This window comes from Sabethes cyaneus, chromosome 2 (assembly GCF_943734655.1).
Source record: "Sabethes cyaneus chromosome 2, idSabCyanKW18_F2, whole genome shotgun sequence".
Classification (NCBI taxonomy): domain Eukaryota; kingdom Metazoa; phylum Arthropoda; class Insecta; order Diptera; family Culicidae; genus Sabethes; species Sabethes cyaneus.
In genome coordinates, this window is record NC_071354.1 from 226,089,482 (window position 1) to 226,106,775 (window position 17,294).

The 17,294-nt window shown below is 43.0% G+C and overlaps 1 protein-coding gene across 3 annotated transcripts in view; it reads right to left on the reverse strand.

Moving 5' to 3' along the window:
• The window catches only part of LOC128733682 (rab GTPase-activating protein 1-like), a 28,371-nt gene continuing 11,077 nt past the window's right edge, over nt 1-17,294 (reverse strand). For 2 of the 3 annotated variants that reach the window (XM_053827441.1, XM_053827442.1), the window contains exons 2-10: nt 16,525-17,244; nt 8,280-8,715; nt 8,002-8,201; nt 7,476-7,828; nt 6,465-7,418; nt 1,645-2,352; nt 1,345-1,587; nt 1,120-1,284; nt 1-1,061 (exon numbers count right to left, since the gene is read on the reverse strand). In XM_053827441.1, the coding sequence (XP_053683416.1) occupies nt 837-1,061; nt 1,120-1,284; nt 1,345-1,587; nt 1,645-2,352; nt 6,465-7,418; nt 7,476-7,828; nt 8,002-8,201; nt 8,280-8,715; nt 16,525-17,044 (3,804 nt within the window). In that variant the 5' untranslated portion in view covers nt 17,045-17,244 and the 3' untranslated portion in view covers nt 1-836. Of the gene's footprint in view, nt 1,062-1,119; nt 1,285-1,344; nt 1,588-1,644; nt 2,353-6,464; nt 7,419-7,475; nt 7,829-8,001; nt 8,202-8,279; nt 8,716-15,461; nt 15,495-16,524; nt 17,245-17,294 lie in introns of those variants that run through there. The other variant, XM_053827443.1, reaches the window with a different exon arrangement.

Genomic DNA, 17,294 nt, shown 5'->3' on the forward strand with positions numbered 1-17,294 from the left:
ACCATGCTTTTGTTATACATTTTCTTTTAAATCGCATGTATTTATTGATGCTTTGCATGCTAAGTTGAACATAGATGTAATAGATACAGAGAGATTACCAAATAGTGTGTGTGTGTGTGTGTGTGTGTGTGTGTGTGTGTGTGTTTGTGTGTGTATGTCTGTATTCAACGTTAACAGTTTTCAGCATTACTGAAAGGCGGTAATATAATGTTTTGGAGAAAGTCCTAACAGCGCAGAACCAGAAAACCTGGTTGAAAACTGCGTGAGTTACAACATATTCGAATAACTTAGGGAGTCTGTACGGTTTTGTTCAGAGCATCCTATCCTCTATCTTTATGTTAAATGTTTGAACATTCGAAATGAAATGCATTATTTCTGTAGAGTTTATTTTGTACGGTACTGGGTGTCTAATAGTAAATTCGCGAACGGCTTTGAAGCAAAATCAATAGAGTAAGCCAGCGCTAACTTATTGCAAGTCTCTCTAACGCTAATGAAACCAATAACATAGTGCATGGTATAAGAAATAACAAACATTAAAAAGTATGATAAACCAATAGGATGCAGCTTTTCTATTATTCTGTAGTTGGTTCAAATGTTTACTTTGAGGAGCGAAAAGAGCTCCGCTTCGAGGGTCGCCGTCAAGTTCCATTCAAATCTGGCCCGAAACTTGACCACAAGCTTTAAAAACTGTGTTTAACGCGCGTGTTGCAGCATGCTATTAGATAAAGATGTACCCTACATGTGTACTTATGTATCAGCTAAATATAGTACTTGTAGTTTATCAGTGTTCTTCGGCTATAATTTTAATAGAGTTGCAGTTGCACTGCTGGCTGGATTCACTTAAGACTGTGACACCTTTGTGCGGAGTCTCTGAACAGCTGGTTATCGTCCGTGGTGGCGACTGGTGGTTCGCCCAAACTAGCGTGTCCCGCCGATTCCCCAACACCGACCGTGTCGAATGATGATGCTTGCGGCATGTAACTGTGACGTTGATTCAGTTTATTCCGCAGCTGCGTCTGAGCGGTGGCGGGGAACGTCGAGGAATGTTCACGCAATTTTACCTGCAAGGATAATGGGATCATTCGGTTGGGTGTTATTTAGTAAGCTTTCTGTACTTACATTTGGATCAGCGTACGATTGAAATGTAGGCATTGGTGCATTCACGTCTCGCCTGGTCACCACTTTTTCCTGAATGGAATTCAACGTTTTAGAGAACCACGGTTGCCAGCTGCTACGGTTCGATTGCAACTCATGCAGAGTAGCGTGTAGTTGATGATGGAGGTCCTAGAATGTTACAAATGTTAATTAAACAGACCCTAATCGTTATGTGCGGGGTATTATTACCTGGTTCTTGCATTCAGCTTCCACTTGTGCCAACTTCGATTGAGCTAGTTCTAGTTCTAGCTCTCGTATCCGCTGATTAGCAATAAGTACTGGGTCTAGCGGACCTAGATTACTCTCATGGTGAACGGTTTGATCGTTATTGTTCTCGCTGTTTGCGTGATGCAAATTTTTTCCGTAACTTTTATGCAACGGAGAAGATTTTGGTATGCTAGATGAACATTTTGAGCAGACCGATACTGTTTTCTGGAAAATTAGAAAATTATTACAATAAATATAGGACAAAACTGTAATACAACTCACTGTTAGATCGTCCAACATCTGATGAAGTTTATTATTCTCATGTTCTTGTCTTTGAATAATCGCTTTGTAGTCCATTATTATTCCACTATTTTTCTTATCGTCCTTTATCATAGTTTCCAACTTTCCGTTTAACGTCACAATTTCAAGTTGCATTTTTGCTTTTTCTTCATTGAACTTCTGCTCGTATTGTTTCATTTCACGTTCCTTGCGTTCGTTCTCTTCCTTCTTAGCCATGTACTCCAGTTCGTACTTCTTCAATTTTTTAATCTTGCATTCCGACGATAGTTTCATCAGCCGTTTGGCTTGATTTTCGCTTCTGCACTTCTTGGGCAGCGTTACGCGGAAGTATTTTAAAATCCCCTCGAAATCCAATTCGAGCAAGTCTTTCTTGCATACCGATAGCAACGTCAGAGCAACCTGGAACAGCACCGTCATGCCGTCCAACAGAAACACGTCCAGAATGTAGAATACAAAGTACAACGGAAATCGAGCGGTGAACAGCGACAGGAACCACTGGCTGGCAAACATGTGCGATTCCACGCCGGTGTTGTAAAAGTGCTCGTAGAGATCCGGCAAATGATCCTTCATGAGGCGATTCAACTGGTACAGCCTTAGATAGAGTGACTCGAAACCCAGTTTGTACATATCGCGCAAACCGTAGTTGTACATGAGAGCCACCAGCACACAGAAAGCTTCCTCCTCGGGCATCTGTTGAACGAGAAAATCAACTGTTTTGGTACGATTTTTTTTTTCATTTATTTCTACTACAGCAAAGTTTCGTTAATTGGTGGTTCGTTAATTGGGCGGTTCGTTAATTGGGCGTTCGCTAATTGGGCTATGTGACAACTTGAATGTCAAAATTGTATGGAATTTTCGAGTTTAGAATTTTCTAACAACTGTCAGTCGGCCCAATTAGCGAATCAGCTGGAGTGCAGTCGTGGCCCAATTAACGAATTCAGGCTGTATTAGGTATCACAAAATTCACAGAATATTTGCTTGGCGTGTGATTCGTCACAAAATATTTACTTTAAAATAGTTCGTAAAACAAATTATTCATTTGCACAAAAATATTTCATGGATTCTTTAAATGTGTTTTGCCGACTTTACCGCGGCTTCCCATAAGCCGCCGTATTTAGGTACATTTGCTGGGATTAAATGCCAACCAAATCGATTGATCTTCTGGTGACAAGTTCTCCAAAAACTACATTGAATTTGAAAACTACCTGTGTATCGAGAAACCTCCATTTCTAACTGGCGTTTCGAGTTGGCACTGACATCTCTTACAGCCATGAGTCGGAAGGTACTATCCAGCTTCACGCGATTCCGCTTCATTCGAAGTGCTGCGATCCAGGCTGGACCTCCATACCGCAGTATCGATGATGGCACACTAGCCACTACTCGGCCCGTAAATTCGGCATGATTCTGGCTATCGCATTGATAGCCTTCGCCGCCTTCTCGCAAGCGTAGTCGACGTGGCAGTTGAAGTTCAACCGGTCGTCTATCATTACTCCCAGATGCTTGACCACGCGCGTTGAAGTAATAATGTGCTCTCCGACGGTGACGACATGTTGTACGGCGTTATAGTTGCTAACCAGCAGAACCTCCGTTTTATGGTGAGCGATTTGTAGCTTTGCACCATGCATCAATTTCTTGATAGTTCTAATCGCCTCTGTAACTAGCATTTCTACCTCCTCCAGTGACTCGCTTGTCACCGGTAGCACGATGTCATCGGCAAAGGTGATGATCACCGCGCCTCTATGCAGCTTCAGAGACGCTACATCATTGTACATCCCGTTACAGAGCGTTGGGCCAAGGATGGAGCCTTGTGGAACTCCAGACGTAATGTTCATCCTCTTGTGCACCTCAGCGGTTTCGTAAACAAGCGTTCGATTTCTGAAGTAACTCCTCAATATTCTGCTTAGATATTCCGGGACATGCATTCTATGCAGCGACTCGGCAATGGCCTCCCAACTGTTAAAGGCGTTTTTCCGTCGAACGTTACAACGGCGCAAAAACGATTTCCTCTTCGCCTCTGTTTGGATGACTTCTCGGCTCGCTCGATCACTGTCCGAATTGCATCCACCGTGGACTTCCCTTTCCGGAACCCAAACTGCATGTTTAACAGACCGTGTTCACCTTCTGTATGCCTCGTAAGCCTATTCAGGATTATCCTCTCTCGGAGTTTTCCGCATGTATCCAGTAGACATATCGGCCTGTATGACGCTGGATCCCCGGTAGGTTTTCCTGGCTTCGGCAACAGCACCAGCTTTTGGATCTTCCATCTGTCCGGGAAGCTACCATCTTTTAAGCATTTTTGCAGCACGGTCCTGAACAAATCCGGGAATGCTCGTATTGCTGCCTTAAAAGCCACGTTAGGAATCCCATCAGGATCAGGGGCCTTCTTCATTTTTAGCTGTCTTGCCACTGCCACTATTTCATCGATGGAGACTTGCAGACCGTCAGCGCTAGCCCTCTCTTCTGGATCGTACGGTGTTGTTGGCCACATCGTAGCGGCGTGCGTAAGAAAAAGCCCTCCACGATTGCCTTCAGTTTATTCGGACACAACTCCCTAATTGTCACAGGACCTTTTACTTTCGCCATAACGATTCGGTACTCAATGCAGCCCTGGTCACTCTAAACGCCGCGCTTCGCTTTTCCTGATCTGCTACAGTTCTGTCTCTTTGGACGCCTCTTCTGGCTCTTAGACAACTAGCACGATGGATTCCAATTGCTGCAGTCCACCAATAAGCCGGTCGCTACTCTCTTCTCGGTTCCTGTTTTCTGGGCATGGACTCATGATGACACATACACATGATCTTAGCAGTCTTAGTTGGATTGTGTTAATTGTAAATGACGTTGCAAGCATAAAAGGATTTTTGTTCGAATATATATGTGTCATACTGTATATTTCGTGACTAATGTGCCTGCACCACACTCCTTCTAATTTGCCGGCTAGAATTGATCGCAATCACTCTTTTTCAACGTCCACGCATCGTGGCCGTAGACTACCTACTGGGAGGGTATTGGGAGAATTGGCAAGAAGAACCTTATAAAGCGCGAGTATCGTACGGAGTTGTAGACTTCTGGATCTCAGTTGGCTACGTAATCCGTAGAAAGCCCTATTGGCAGCCACTCTATTTTGCCTTTTTACTTCGCGGCTCACAACACTGTTAGATGCTGAAAGGTATCTCCGTCTATCACCAATGCAGTTTTACGACCGGTCGTTCAAATAGCACCTTTTAATGCAATGTTGAACAGTAAGTTCGGTAGCCCTTCAACTTGCTTCAAAGCATCTAACGTCACAAAAGAGTCCGATATATCATCCACTTTTCTCACGCTTGATTCTGAACCATAAAGGGTAGCACGTACATGTTCAAGCATAATCCGCAAGTTTATTTCGTTTAACTGAATCGTATGCCGCCTTGAAGTCTAAATATATGGTGAATTTGCAAGTAGAATTCCCGGAATTTGTCTATAGTTTATGCAGAGTTGGGAAGAGTAATGTCCCGATAATTGCTGCATTCGAGTCGATGGTCCTTATTGTAAATAGGGTTTATGCAACCTTCCAACCAGTTCGTTTTTGGTCCATACTTTTGATATGACCTGAGGGATTGCACAATACAGCCGTTCGCTGCCAACTTTCAAAAATTTCGGCGGGGTGCCGTCTATTCCAGCTACTTTGCCGTTTTAATAGATAGATACTATTTTAATGTCGTCCAAAGTTGGTGGGTGCACCGCTTGACCATCATCCTTAATCACTATCCTGTTTCTGTCAACAGCTTCATTGCGCTCTCCATCCAATAGTGCATCGAAATGTTGTTTCCAACGTCTGGCCACCTCTGGTCTTTTGACAATCAAGTTCCCCTCGTTGCAGTGTCATTGCACATAATAGGGACACGATCCGGTTCTTGATACCGTTGATCGTTTTAAAGCAGCTTGTCGTATCGTGACTTTCAAGGTGCCTTTCGAAACAGTTCTCTGCCTTTGCATGAACGCGACTCCAAAGTAGGCATTTCATACGATGGTTAAGTCTCTTTTCGGCAGCTCTATTATCTCGGAATCTCTCTCTGCTCTGGCGTGTCACAGTTGCTGTTGCAGCTATCATTTGAGCTCTGGCTTGATTCTTTTCTTTGAATTAAATTTCGTCTAGTAAAATGCTCATAAACAAACTTTAGTCGATTCAGTCACTCATTGGTTTTCTGCAGCGACTCCTTCCGTTGATAACCGCTGAATGTTCAATCGTATCATTCGTACAACCGAGCGCGAATTTTGCTTACTACGAGATAGTGGTCCGAGTCTACGTTTGGTCGGAAGGATCACACGTCTACATCCGGAAAGTGCCGAACATCAACCGGAGTGATCGACTGATCTGTTTATCAGTTTAATTCACTTTGAATTTACTTCTACAATCACTGTTCGTTATGTAGATTATCACTTCAGTTTTATTTTCCGTTTGTTCACATTACTTTTTTCAAGCTCTCTTCCGACGAATCATATAATGGAAAAAGCCATTTTGTATCCAAAATAATGGTTCGAGGTTTTAGGTACTCGTGGGTTTCTTATAAACTACAAATTGAAAATTTCTAAATTTTCTTATCACAACAGCTTCAGAAAACATAGTCTACCTTTCTGTTCTACTTCAAATGTAAATCTAATCTTCTTGTGAATGTTATAGAGTACAAGAAATATTGTCCCCATATCGCCACCAACGGCAGGTTGGTAGGAGATTTTTTTTAATTCAATTTATTTTCAATGTTTGCCATGAAAAGCTCAGATAGGAAAGGCGAAAAAGGAATAGAAACACACTCAATAGAACTTACGTGAAGCAACAAGCTGGCCGCAATGAAGCTCAATCCTTGGCAGTACCCAACCTCGGTATCGTAGACAGCATACGCCTTGGAAACTTTATAGAGACTGTCCTGTCCCATTCCGCCGCTCTCCTTGAAGAACTTATGCGCCGGAAAGGTCCTATTGATGTCCCTTTGGATCACATTTTCGCAGCTTGTTTCTTTGGTGATCAGTAGCCGATAGGAGTCGATCATCTCTGTTTTGTTTTCCACATTAGCCAACTTCTGCCAGATGGTACCGCGCAAAATATCCGGAATTCCACAGCGAACCAAATGAGCCAGGTTCCGTGGACGTTTGTCCAAATTGTCTCGATCCCACTCGAGCAGAATCTCGTTCCAATCATCCAGCAGAGCGGTGGGACAATCACGTGAAACTTCTCCGGTACCGCTGAGCAGCGGTTCGTCCCCGTCGGAGCTATAGTCTGGACTAGAATCGTCAAACTCCATCGATTGCACGCTGGCAGACGTTTTAAACGACCATGTTTTAAAGTTAAGATTCAATGACAGTGAATTGGGTGCCATTTGTTCTACTATCTCGTCCGAGTGGTCAATCGATTCCACCTTCCAGCTACCTTCGCCACTCTCCTTCAAGGTAAGATAGTAGTGCATTACCAACAGCCTTTTGTTGGTAAACAAATTTTGCATTATCCGTAGTTCACTTTGTGACAAAATCATTACCGATGTTTCAATTACAAAGCGAACTGGCTCTTGGATGCCTTTTATGACTAGATCAACGGCTACGGTTAAACTCTTCTTCTGAGTTTCAGTGTTTAGCTGCTCGAATGCTTTGTCGTTTGCCTTCCATTCCGCACGGATTTGATAGGGCAATTGCGCAAACGTGGCCGCTGAATTGAGAGACGTTATCGATGCGGACATTTGATTCGCTGCAGGAGCTGCTGTTTCCGATTTAATGTAGCCCATATTTACCTTTAAAAAGAATTTTTCTATTAGATTTAAAATTTTAGATCATGAGCAAATACCAACCATATCTAGGAGCTGCATATCAGCCTGTCGTACAATTTTTCCCGGACTTAGCAGTACACCGAAGCACCGTTCAATGTACAGTGGTGGATACAGTTCCGAAGGAATCTGTTTAACAACGATACAGACTTCTTTATCCGTGTTGCACCGTAGCCGAAAGCTAGCCTTGGCATCGCGGGGAACCGTTGTGTAGCTACTTTTGTCCTTCTCTTTGATTTCCAGCGATATACTAAACTCGTACATGGCCGACTGGATTGGATTGCCAGCACTGTCCGATGTGATGTCGGCCAGCGAGGTTGTCATACTGGCCGGAATGCTGGGCGGGAGCACACGCTGGAAGGCCTTTGCGAAGCAAGCTGTTCAAACAGAAAAGCAAATAGAAACTTCTGTAAAATTTTCATCACAACATTTGAATTTTAAAAACAGTATAAAATTAGCGAAGCAAATAGCAGTGAAAGCTAAGGTGAAACAAAAAGAACACGTGATTGCAGGCGAACAGTCCATCCAAACGCTCTGTTCGATAACTAACCGCTAACTTGGGTCACCGCTTCCGGGATGTCACATCTGAAGACATGGCACTGATGACTGGCTGTTTCCTGGGATTCTCCGTGCGACCAGGTAAATGCGAAACACGCTTGGTTCGTCGATCCGGCCGGTCCACGGGCGAAGAAAAGAATCCGATGAACCTCGTAGGTGGCAACGACTGCGTTTGTCTCAGCATCGTAAAGCCTTAAAAAACGCAATCGAAAATGGGATCACAAATGAGTTCCGAACATGAATTCGCATAATTTAGGGCGCAAAACTTACACCACCAATCCTTCGGAACGTGTCGGAATGCTGACGGACACTTTCATACCCAGCGGCGACTGGGTGGAGTGAGTGGCATTCATTTCCGCAACTTTTTGAAGAATTTCCTTCTCCGACTTGGGTGTCTTGATACCGGTCGCTCCCAGGTAGGACACTCCGCTGAAAATGGTACACTCCTGATCGATGTCGGACAGCTCGTCGTCGGTTTCGGCGGCGGACACCGGATACTGGTCCGATTTCATGGCATCTTTTTTCTCGGTCATTGGGCTAGAATCGAGACAATCGTAAAAGACTGACTGACCGACTCGGTTTTCCGGCGACTGCAGGTTGGGAGATTTTTCCTCCGCTGCACCGGGTGATCGAGGCTTCAGTCCGCGGAGCGCCAACTGCGGCATCGTCGGTCTTAACTTGCTACTGAGAGTACTTTTTACAGGGGCTATGCAGCAGAAAAATGACATTATGGGAACGTATAGCAAATTGTTAGTATGATGAATGATTCGATTTTGATTTGTATTTTATAATTCATGGAAAGAAGCAAATTTTAAACCGTAGAAAAATGTGGACAAGTTAAATGTTTCCGGCGCGCAATACACGCATCAAGCAAAGCCAGTAAAAGCAAAATAAAATAAAATTTAGCAGTGATACAAAGCTGGATAATAATTACCCTAACTTATCGTGCATTTCCTGTATTTCTCATCAAAACCCATTTCATTTTTAACGTTTAGCTGAATCTTGTGCATCATTTATTAATTCAAAAATATTATTCACCTATTCTTCATCACTTGTGAATAAGTTACCAGACTGCTGAACATTTTATTTGAAGTTTAAGATCGTATTTAAATAGACTCCATAGTAATCCTTAGTCTCTTAGCCAGCAACTACTATTCCTACATCCTCGAGGTACCAGCCGGATTACGAGTAACCTTAGCGGAAATCGTGTTACCAACCCCAGTAGAAACTAAGGTCGTACACTGACTGGACACTGGACGCTGGAAGGAGGCCTTATCATCCTTGAACGTCTGTTTCTACGTCAAGGGCGTTGATGATTCCTTAAACAAGAGCGCGGTTGTACTCCAGCTAAGGAGCGGCTCACGATAGCGTTTGAGTGAAGTGACCAACGAGCTGAGAAAAGTAAGTATTGCAGTGATGGACAGAATACAGGATCGCATGATGGATTGGAAGGCGATCAACGAGAGGATGTGTATGTTAAAGATAAAAGGACGTTTCTTCAAACGTGTTCGTTCAACGAAGCCTCGACGACGAGCAGGAAGCGTTCTCTGCGTAGCTGGATCCAACGCACGAACGCTGTTCGCCACGGGACATCAATATCATCGTCATGGATATGAATACCCAAATCGGCAAGGTGCAGAAGGAGAGAGCCACCGGATAGGGCCGACTGTCAGCAGTACTATACAAAAATGGTAAAGAACCACTATCAACGACACTTAATTGAATAATTACAGGGATGGTGTTCTCAGATTTTGTTACGTCGTTTATCTCCAAAATAAAACAAAAAATCATTAAGCAGTATCAGGCGGCCTTTATGGATGCCCGTGCTACTACGGATCAAACAGCGACACCCCGACAAATCCTCCAAGCATGCCCGAACGAGCACAGCTTTCTGGACATGCTGACGCGGCTGATTAGTTATCTTGGAGCAAGTGATGCACTATGTGCCTTTTCGGGGGCACTCTCGAGTCCTTTCAAATCGCTGGGTCGGTCACGTAGCAAGGATGCCGAACGGCTGTGCAGTGAAATTCGTTCTCTTCAAGAACTCCACCGGCGCTAGGAATACAGGGTCCCAACGTGCTAGATGGCTCGACCAGGTTGAAGCCGACTTGCATGTGTCCAGACGAACAACGAAATGACGATAAGTAGTTCAGGACCGAGTACAGTGGGGAGGAATTTTTGAGACGGCAAGAGCCAGCCCGGCTCTCAGCTGGTCGAAGTAAGTGCTTAGCATAAAAACACGGACAAAAATCGGAACAGAATATACTGACCATTGCCCAGCAGGGTAAGTTGGTTCAACTTGCAACGGAAGCTGGCCGCCTGGAGCTTAAAATCCAGGGGTTGAGCGAGGTCCGCTAGTGGGGTACTGGCGAACACAAGGCATCATCCGGGTAGGCCATGCTCTACTGTGGCTTACGAGGTGAAAATGCTACTCGAGAAAGAGGAGTTGAATTCAAAATGTTTAGTCCATCGCTACTGAGCTCAGCGGCATACACGACCCTGGTGAACCGATAAACGAAAGAATAATCAATGCCAGATTCAGAGCATGGATTAGAAACTTTGCTGCAATCCAGTGCTATGCGCCAACAGATGCTGCCTACCTGCAGGAGAACTAAACAGTCAGCTAAACTGCTTGGTTGAGAAAATCCCGGAAGGGGGCATCCAAACCCACTTGGGCAACTTCAACGCGAAGATTGACTCAAACAACGCGGACCTTGAACGCGTAATGGGACGCCATGGCCTAGGAGAGATAAGCGAAAACGGGGAGCTGTTTACAGAATTTTGACGTAGGACTACGTCTTTGTTTACTATACTGGGACTGGGTAGCACTTTGTAAAAACGAAAAATAGAAGTGTAACGTTTGAATGAAATATTTCAAACGCTAATAGCTACTATACTACTGAACGAAACATAACAGTTAATATGTCGTTGGATAGATAAAATGTCCAGCAATTTTATAGTAACATATTAATAATAATTTTTTATCCGCTAAATAGTGAAAATGTGTGTAAAGTTTTAAGGTCGAATTTTCCCATACATTTCCCTTGTGATCGCGTAGCTTCACAGGCACGGACGACAATTAGATACACCAAAGGATTTGGATCCAAATGATAACCTTTGAGACCACTTTGTAAGCCACACCCCTTTTCCAATCCAATTGGCAACATCGATGGCTGTTGACGGCAACACCGACCCCGAAGACAAGCGGAATCAGCGGGCAATGGCCAACGTGAGTCCCACACGATGCACTTTACGTTACATTTTGCATTATCCCCATCGCAGACATGCGAAATTGTTCGATAGCTTGCTCAATCAGTATTTAAGCAGCAGCAGCTGATATGGTTTCCTCCACCACCTACACTAGCTTACAAGTAGCAGCGGCAGTGCCAGTGACTATAAAATGGTACACTTGGTTCGCCGTCTGCTCATTTATCACACGATTGCACTGACGGACGGTTAGTATTTACTGAAGTTTTTGGAGCGTCTTAGTAGAATACGAAACCTAAAAATAAAAAATTTTAGGTTAGTATTTACCGTCGACGGCTATTGGTGGGGCAACACCAGTAATTGGCGGCAACGCCGATGGTAAATGGAGGCAAAAACGATGGAATTTCGGCGGAAACACCGGCAATTGGAGGCAAACCAAGGGCTTGGGATGGCAATTGGTGGCAAGACCAAGGACATTTCGCGGCAACACCGGTTGTTAGTGGTAACATTAATGGCAATTGGAGGCAAAGCCGATGGCATTTTGGCGGCAACTTCAATCGTAATTATCGTAAACCAACACTGATGGCAAACGGAAACGGAACGACTGACTGGCAGTAAATTCAGCAGCAGGCCGTTGTGGTCTTAAACAGTTCTTATAAGAGCTATAGTAATTGAAGAATGGAAAGATTTTTCTACACTTTCTAAATGGTTAACGTTACATTCGGATAATTATTTGAGCAGTAGCAGCAGCCGATCTGGTTTCTCCCACAACTACACTAGCTTACAAGTAGCAACGGTAGTGCCAGTGACTATAAAATAGCACACTAGGTTCGCCGTCTGCTCATTCATCGCACGATCGCACTGACGGACGGTCAGTATTTTGATAAAACTAATCCATTTCTACTTTACAGTGATTTGGTATTTCCTATCACTCCTGTATTAGCGGGCAACCATCATCCTAGAGTCTAAAGGACCGAATAGTGACATCCATCTATATATTGGCAACAGTAATTGTAGTACTGATTTTTAAGAAGTGCTATCAGCTCAAACATAGTTCTTTTCAGGGCCACCAAACAATTTCAAACGATCAAAACCACCATTGATTTAATGAAGAATTAAATCAGAATATTTCGCTCTTCTTTTACAAATAAACACTCAAACAATGATACTCACAGATACTCAAATATGCATATGCCATAAATGCAGTTTGCATTAGTCTTTGATCTAATGATCAAACATAAAGTTATACTTCATCGATTAAAACATGTTATCAATGCACTATGGTCCAGAAAGCCAAATTAGGTGGAAAAAATTGTTTACTCAGTAGTCGTTGATTTTAGACTATTTACGTCTTAACAACAAAATCTTGATTTAGGATGGCGCTTTTTTTGGCATGAGCTATTTTAGGGTGACCCTTAAATTAACCAAGATCCAGAAATTATCTTCAAAACGGAACAAGATAGAGCGATATTCACTTCAGCAATTTCATAGCTTGAAATATTTTGAGTAATATTGCAGAAGACGAAATCCTTCTATCTCGAACCGTTTCCATATTAGGGCGATTTTCCTGAGTCAAGTTAGGGTGACCCTGCTATTTTGCGATTTTTCTCCATAACTTTTTTATGTTGCATCGCTCACAAAGGGCGATTTTCCTGAGTCAAGTTAGGGTGACCCTGCTATTTTGCGATTTTTCTCCATAACTTTTTTATTTTGCATTTCTCGCAAAACACTTCTTCAGATGACTTTTGAGGCTCAATAAGACGCAACTTTTGATGAAAAAAGAAATTGGCTATCTACTTTACTTCTACACATTTGAAAACGACCTATTTTTATCATAAAATTTAATATAAGTGTAGAAGTAAAGTAGATAACCAAATTCTTTTTTCACCAAAACTTGCGTCTTATTGAGCAAATCTGAAGTAATACATAATCTGAAGTAATACAAAAGTAATCTGAAGAAGTGTTTTGCGAGAAATGCAAAATAAAAAAGTTATGGAGAAAAATCGCAAAATAGCAGGGTCACCCTAACTTGACTCAGGAAAATCGCCCTAATATGGAAACGGTTCGAGATAGAAGGATTTCGTCTTCTGCAATATTACTCAAAATACTTCAAGCTATGAAATTGCTAAAGTGAATATCGCTCTATCTTGTTTCGTTTTGAAGATAATTTCTGGATCTTGGTTAATTTAAGGGTCACCCTAAAATAGCTCATGCCGAAAAAAGCGCCATACTAAATCAAGATTTTGTTGCTAAGACGTAAATAGTCTAAAATCAACGACTATTGAGTAAACAATTTTTTCCACCTAATTTGACTTTCTGGACCACAGTGCAAAGTAATGAGTATTATATGACAAGGTCCTACGTCACCTGGCTGTATACCTTGTAGTTTTTTGGTAACAACATGGTCATTGGTGGATCGCCATAGATCATCACATAGTCACGTGCCACGTGGGTTTCCCGCGATGGCCGAACAGAACACCAAAAAGACCTGACATGCGTCAAGGAAGGGCGAAGGAGCCTTCTTGATGTATGCAACAGACGCAGCGATCAGAAGTGTCAGGATGAATACAAAGATGCCGCTAAAGGACAGAGCTGGTCAGCTACAGACTGACCGTAGAGAACAGCTTAAGCGATGGACTGAACATTTTGAACATCAACTTTTCAGCAATGTATAGGAAACCGCAACTTTTACGGTGGACTGAAGGCAGGGCATATTGGACCAAGTCCCTAAAAAAGGAGACCCAACTGAATGCGGTAACTGGCGTGGCATCACGTCGCTCTGTATTACTCTCAAAATACTCGGTAAGGTAATCCTCAACCGGATCCAGGAGAAGATCGACGCTACTCTCTGGCAGCAGCAAGATGAATTCCGTGCCGACCGATCATGTGAAGAACATAACACAATGCTCCGCATTATGTTGGAGCAGATCCACGAATTACAAGACCCTCTTCTGCTGGTGTTTGTTTACTTCGCAAAGGCGTTCGACCGACTCAACCACAAAAACATCTGGAGCGCACTTAGATGTGGAGGAGTTCCAGATAAGCTAGTCCATCTTATCGAGGCTCAGTACGAGGTGTTTTTGTCCGACCCCAAGGGTTACTGCTGATGTGAGACAGGGATGCATTTTATCACCGCTGCTGTTTCTCAACGCTATGGATGAAATATTAGTTGGAGAAATTGACAGTAGACCAAACTGAGTATTGCCATGGAATCCTCTAACGATGGCGCAGCTAAACGACCTTGATGTCGACCTAGCCGAAGAAATTGTCTTACTCGCACATCGCCAAGACGATATGCAGAGCAAGTTAGATAACCTCTCCGAGAGCTCCCAGGGAGCAGGAGCAAGACAATCAATATAGCAAAAACTAAGTCTATGTTAGTGGACACTAACAATCCCACCAGCTTCACAGTAGCGGAACAACAAGTTGATCAGGTAGCTGCCTTTCAATATCTTGCCAGGCAGACAACGCCCGATGGTGAAACCAAGACTGATATAGCCACACGGTTCAGGAAGGCCAGTGGTTGCTTTGCAGAACTGTGAAACATTTGGGGCTCAAACCTGCGCACGCGAAACGTAGTACCTTTTTTAGCGGAGACAATGCAAAAAATGCAAGTATTTATTAATTGGTGTCTGCGGTGGCCTGGCAACTGGACATCCAACGAGAGAAGTACTCGACTGGAATCCGCAAGGACAGCGTAGAAGAGGCAGACCCTGAGGCTCATGGTGACGCTGAACTGCTGAACGGGTATATTGCCAGGACGTTCGTGGACTTCTAGCTCGAGCTGACCTCTAACAGACGTGAAAGCAACGTTGTTGCATTTAGAGTTTTTTCATTCAGATTTCGACTCTATTTTTGATACAAATCTTATACAGCCTGAATTCGCTAACTGGGCCGACTGACAGTTGTTAGAAATATTCTAAATACTTCAGTGACTCGGGGCATAGACTTCATACAATAAGACGCCGTCCTTGTAAAATCATGTTTTTCAAACTTCATGGACCTTTCTTGTTCTGCTCTGTTGGTATAGATGTTCGACAATGATTTTTAAAACTGCTGAGCTTACTGCATATTGACCGAACTTAATTGGGCTAGAATTTTGGAATTGATTGGGCTCAATAGTAGGTATTGACAGTTTTTAAAACATTTAGATACACAAACTTTAGGAAGTGATTAAGCAAAAAGACAAAAGAAATTCGTTTTCCCCACTTCAGATCTGCTGAAAGGACATGAAGAGATACTTACTTGATCTTTTCTTAATAAGTTTCTTGTTTAAAATGATGGCCTAAATAGATTTTTTAACATACTAACTTAAGATCCAAATAACATATTTTGCGTTTCGTTTCACTTATAGTTTTTGATATCAGATTAATGAGAATACAAACGATATGGCCAACTTGATTTTAGTCAAGCTTTAAACACTTTGATTGTTGATCGTTTTCGCTTTGAAGCAACGATAGCAGATTGTTTTTTTGTTTTGATTGACGTTAATGTGCACAATCGATCGAGTGAAAATACAATTGCTCGGGTAATTTTTTAAATTCGCGAGATTCTATTCGCGTCTCCTCTCTTTCGTTTTTTTATGGCGTTACTGAATAATTCGATAGGTATACCAACAATCAACCAGCATCACCAAACTGTTAAGATAAACAATTCTCGTGTAACTTTTCTAAAGGTCCAATGTAACAATAAGAGATTTTCTTTGCCTCTGCTGTCCTGAGCTTATTGCGGACATACAAATGCACTTCAATTCAGCTGCATTGTCTGAATCGGTTGCTGGCATCATTAGCTAACGAATTCCTAAGAAATCTTGCATTGAAATGCGTTTTTCTCGCCGTGATAATCAAAAGATAGGGATAATAAAGAGAATCTCTTATTCTTAGATTGGACCTTTTGAAAAGTTATGCATGCAGTCATAAATTACAATAAATTGATAGTATTCAATAGAACTTACATATTGGATATTGGTACGGATTTTTCAGTGCAACACTTTCACTCATTTACTCCAATATTTACAGATTACTTTGTACCTACAAATTCCAGCGAAGTATACCAGTGTTAAACAAAACAAAAAACGATTGATATCACACTGCCAACATAGCATTTCCAAATAGGAATAAACCCGAAGCGAAGTCAATAAAAAAACCCCAAATTCATATTTGCTTACTCTAAAAAAATTAAACAAAACAAACGCATTAAAACTGCCACACCAAGCATTGCGTCTTGCAGCCACACGACGTTCGATCGTATGTATAATAGAAAGCAATCGTGTCACCGCACCTCATCCCAACCCCTCCACTCTACTTACTTTTGTTCGCACTACCCGGCTCGCCGTCGCTGGCGCTCAGTGTACGTTCTTCGTCCAACTCGTGGATGACCTCATCCATATTTTTCTCCAGATCCAACACGTTGCCGTTGCCTTCAATGTTTAGAATGGGAGAAATTGCATCCAACTTGGCCGGTGGTGCTGCCGCGATCAGATTCACCACCACCTCGTCCTCCTCGAAACAATCGGTCAGATTGAGGTCAGCGAACTGGCGCGTTTCGCGAACCGGATGATCGGCCTCCTGCCGGCTGTCGGTGCCAGCCGTTGACATCCCGGTCGCCGCCACGGCGACCGGAGACGGAAGCACGTCGCCAAGGTTCGGAACTTCCGGTACAATTTCGTACTCACCGCTGGTGGTAACCGAATCGGACGATTTAATACTCAGATTGTCGTCGGTTTTCTGCGCTGCGTTCAGCTGCAGTGTGGCGGTTAGTTCTTGTTTGCCTAGAGTGGTGATGGTGCTGGTGCTACTGCCAAGTGCGGCTGGCTTGCCATGTTCCATTTTACTTGTAGAGCAATGGATAATGGTGATAAAATATCAATATGGTTTCTCAGTATGCAGTTGTTTGGGGGAGTAGCACTTTATTCCCTATTTGCTCGATTGTTCTTCAACGTGTCTGTTCTCGAAGGAACGGATTGAAGCTGAGTATTAAGTTTTCAGTCGGGTGTATTTGCATTTTTAAGTTCAAAATTTACGAAAACCTGGAACGATATAAAATTATTCGTGAGCTTCGATTGACTTAGTGAAGGAT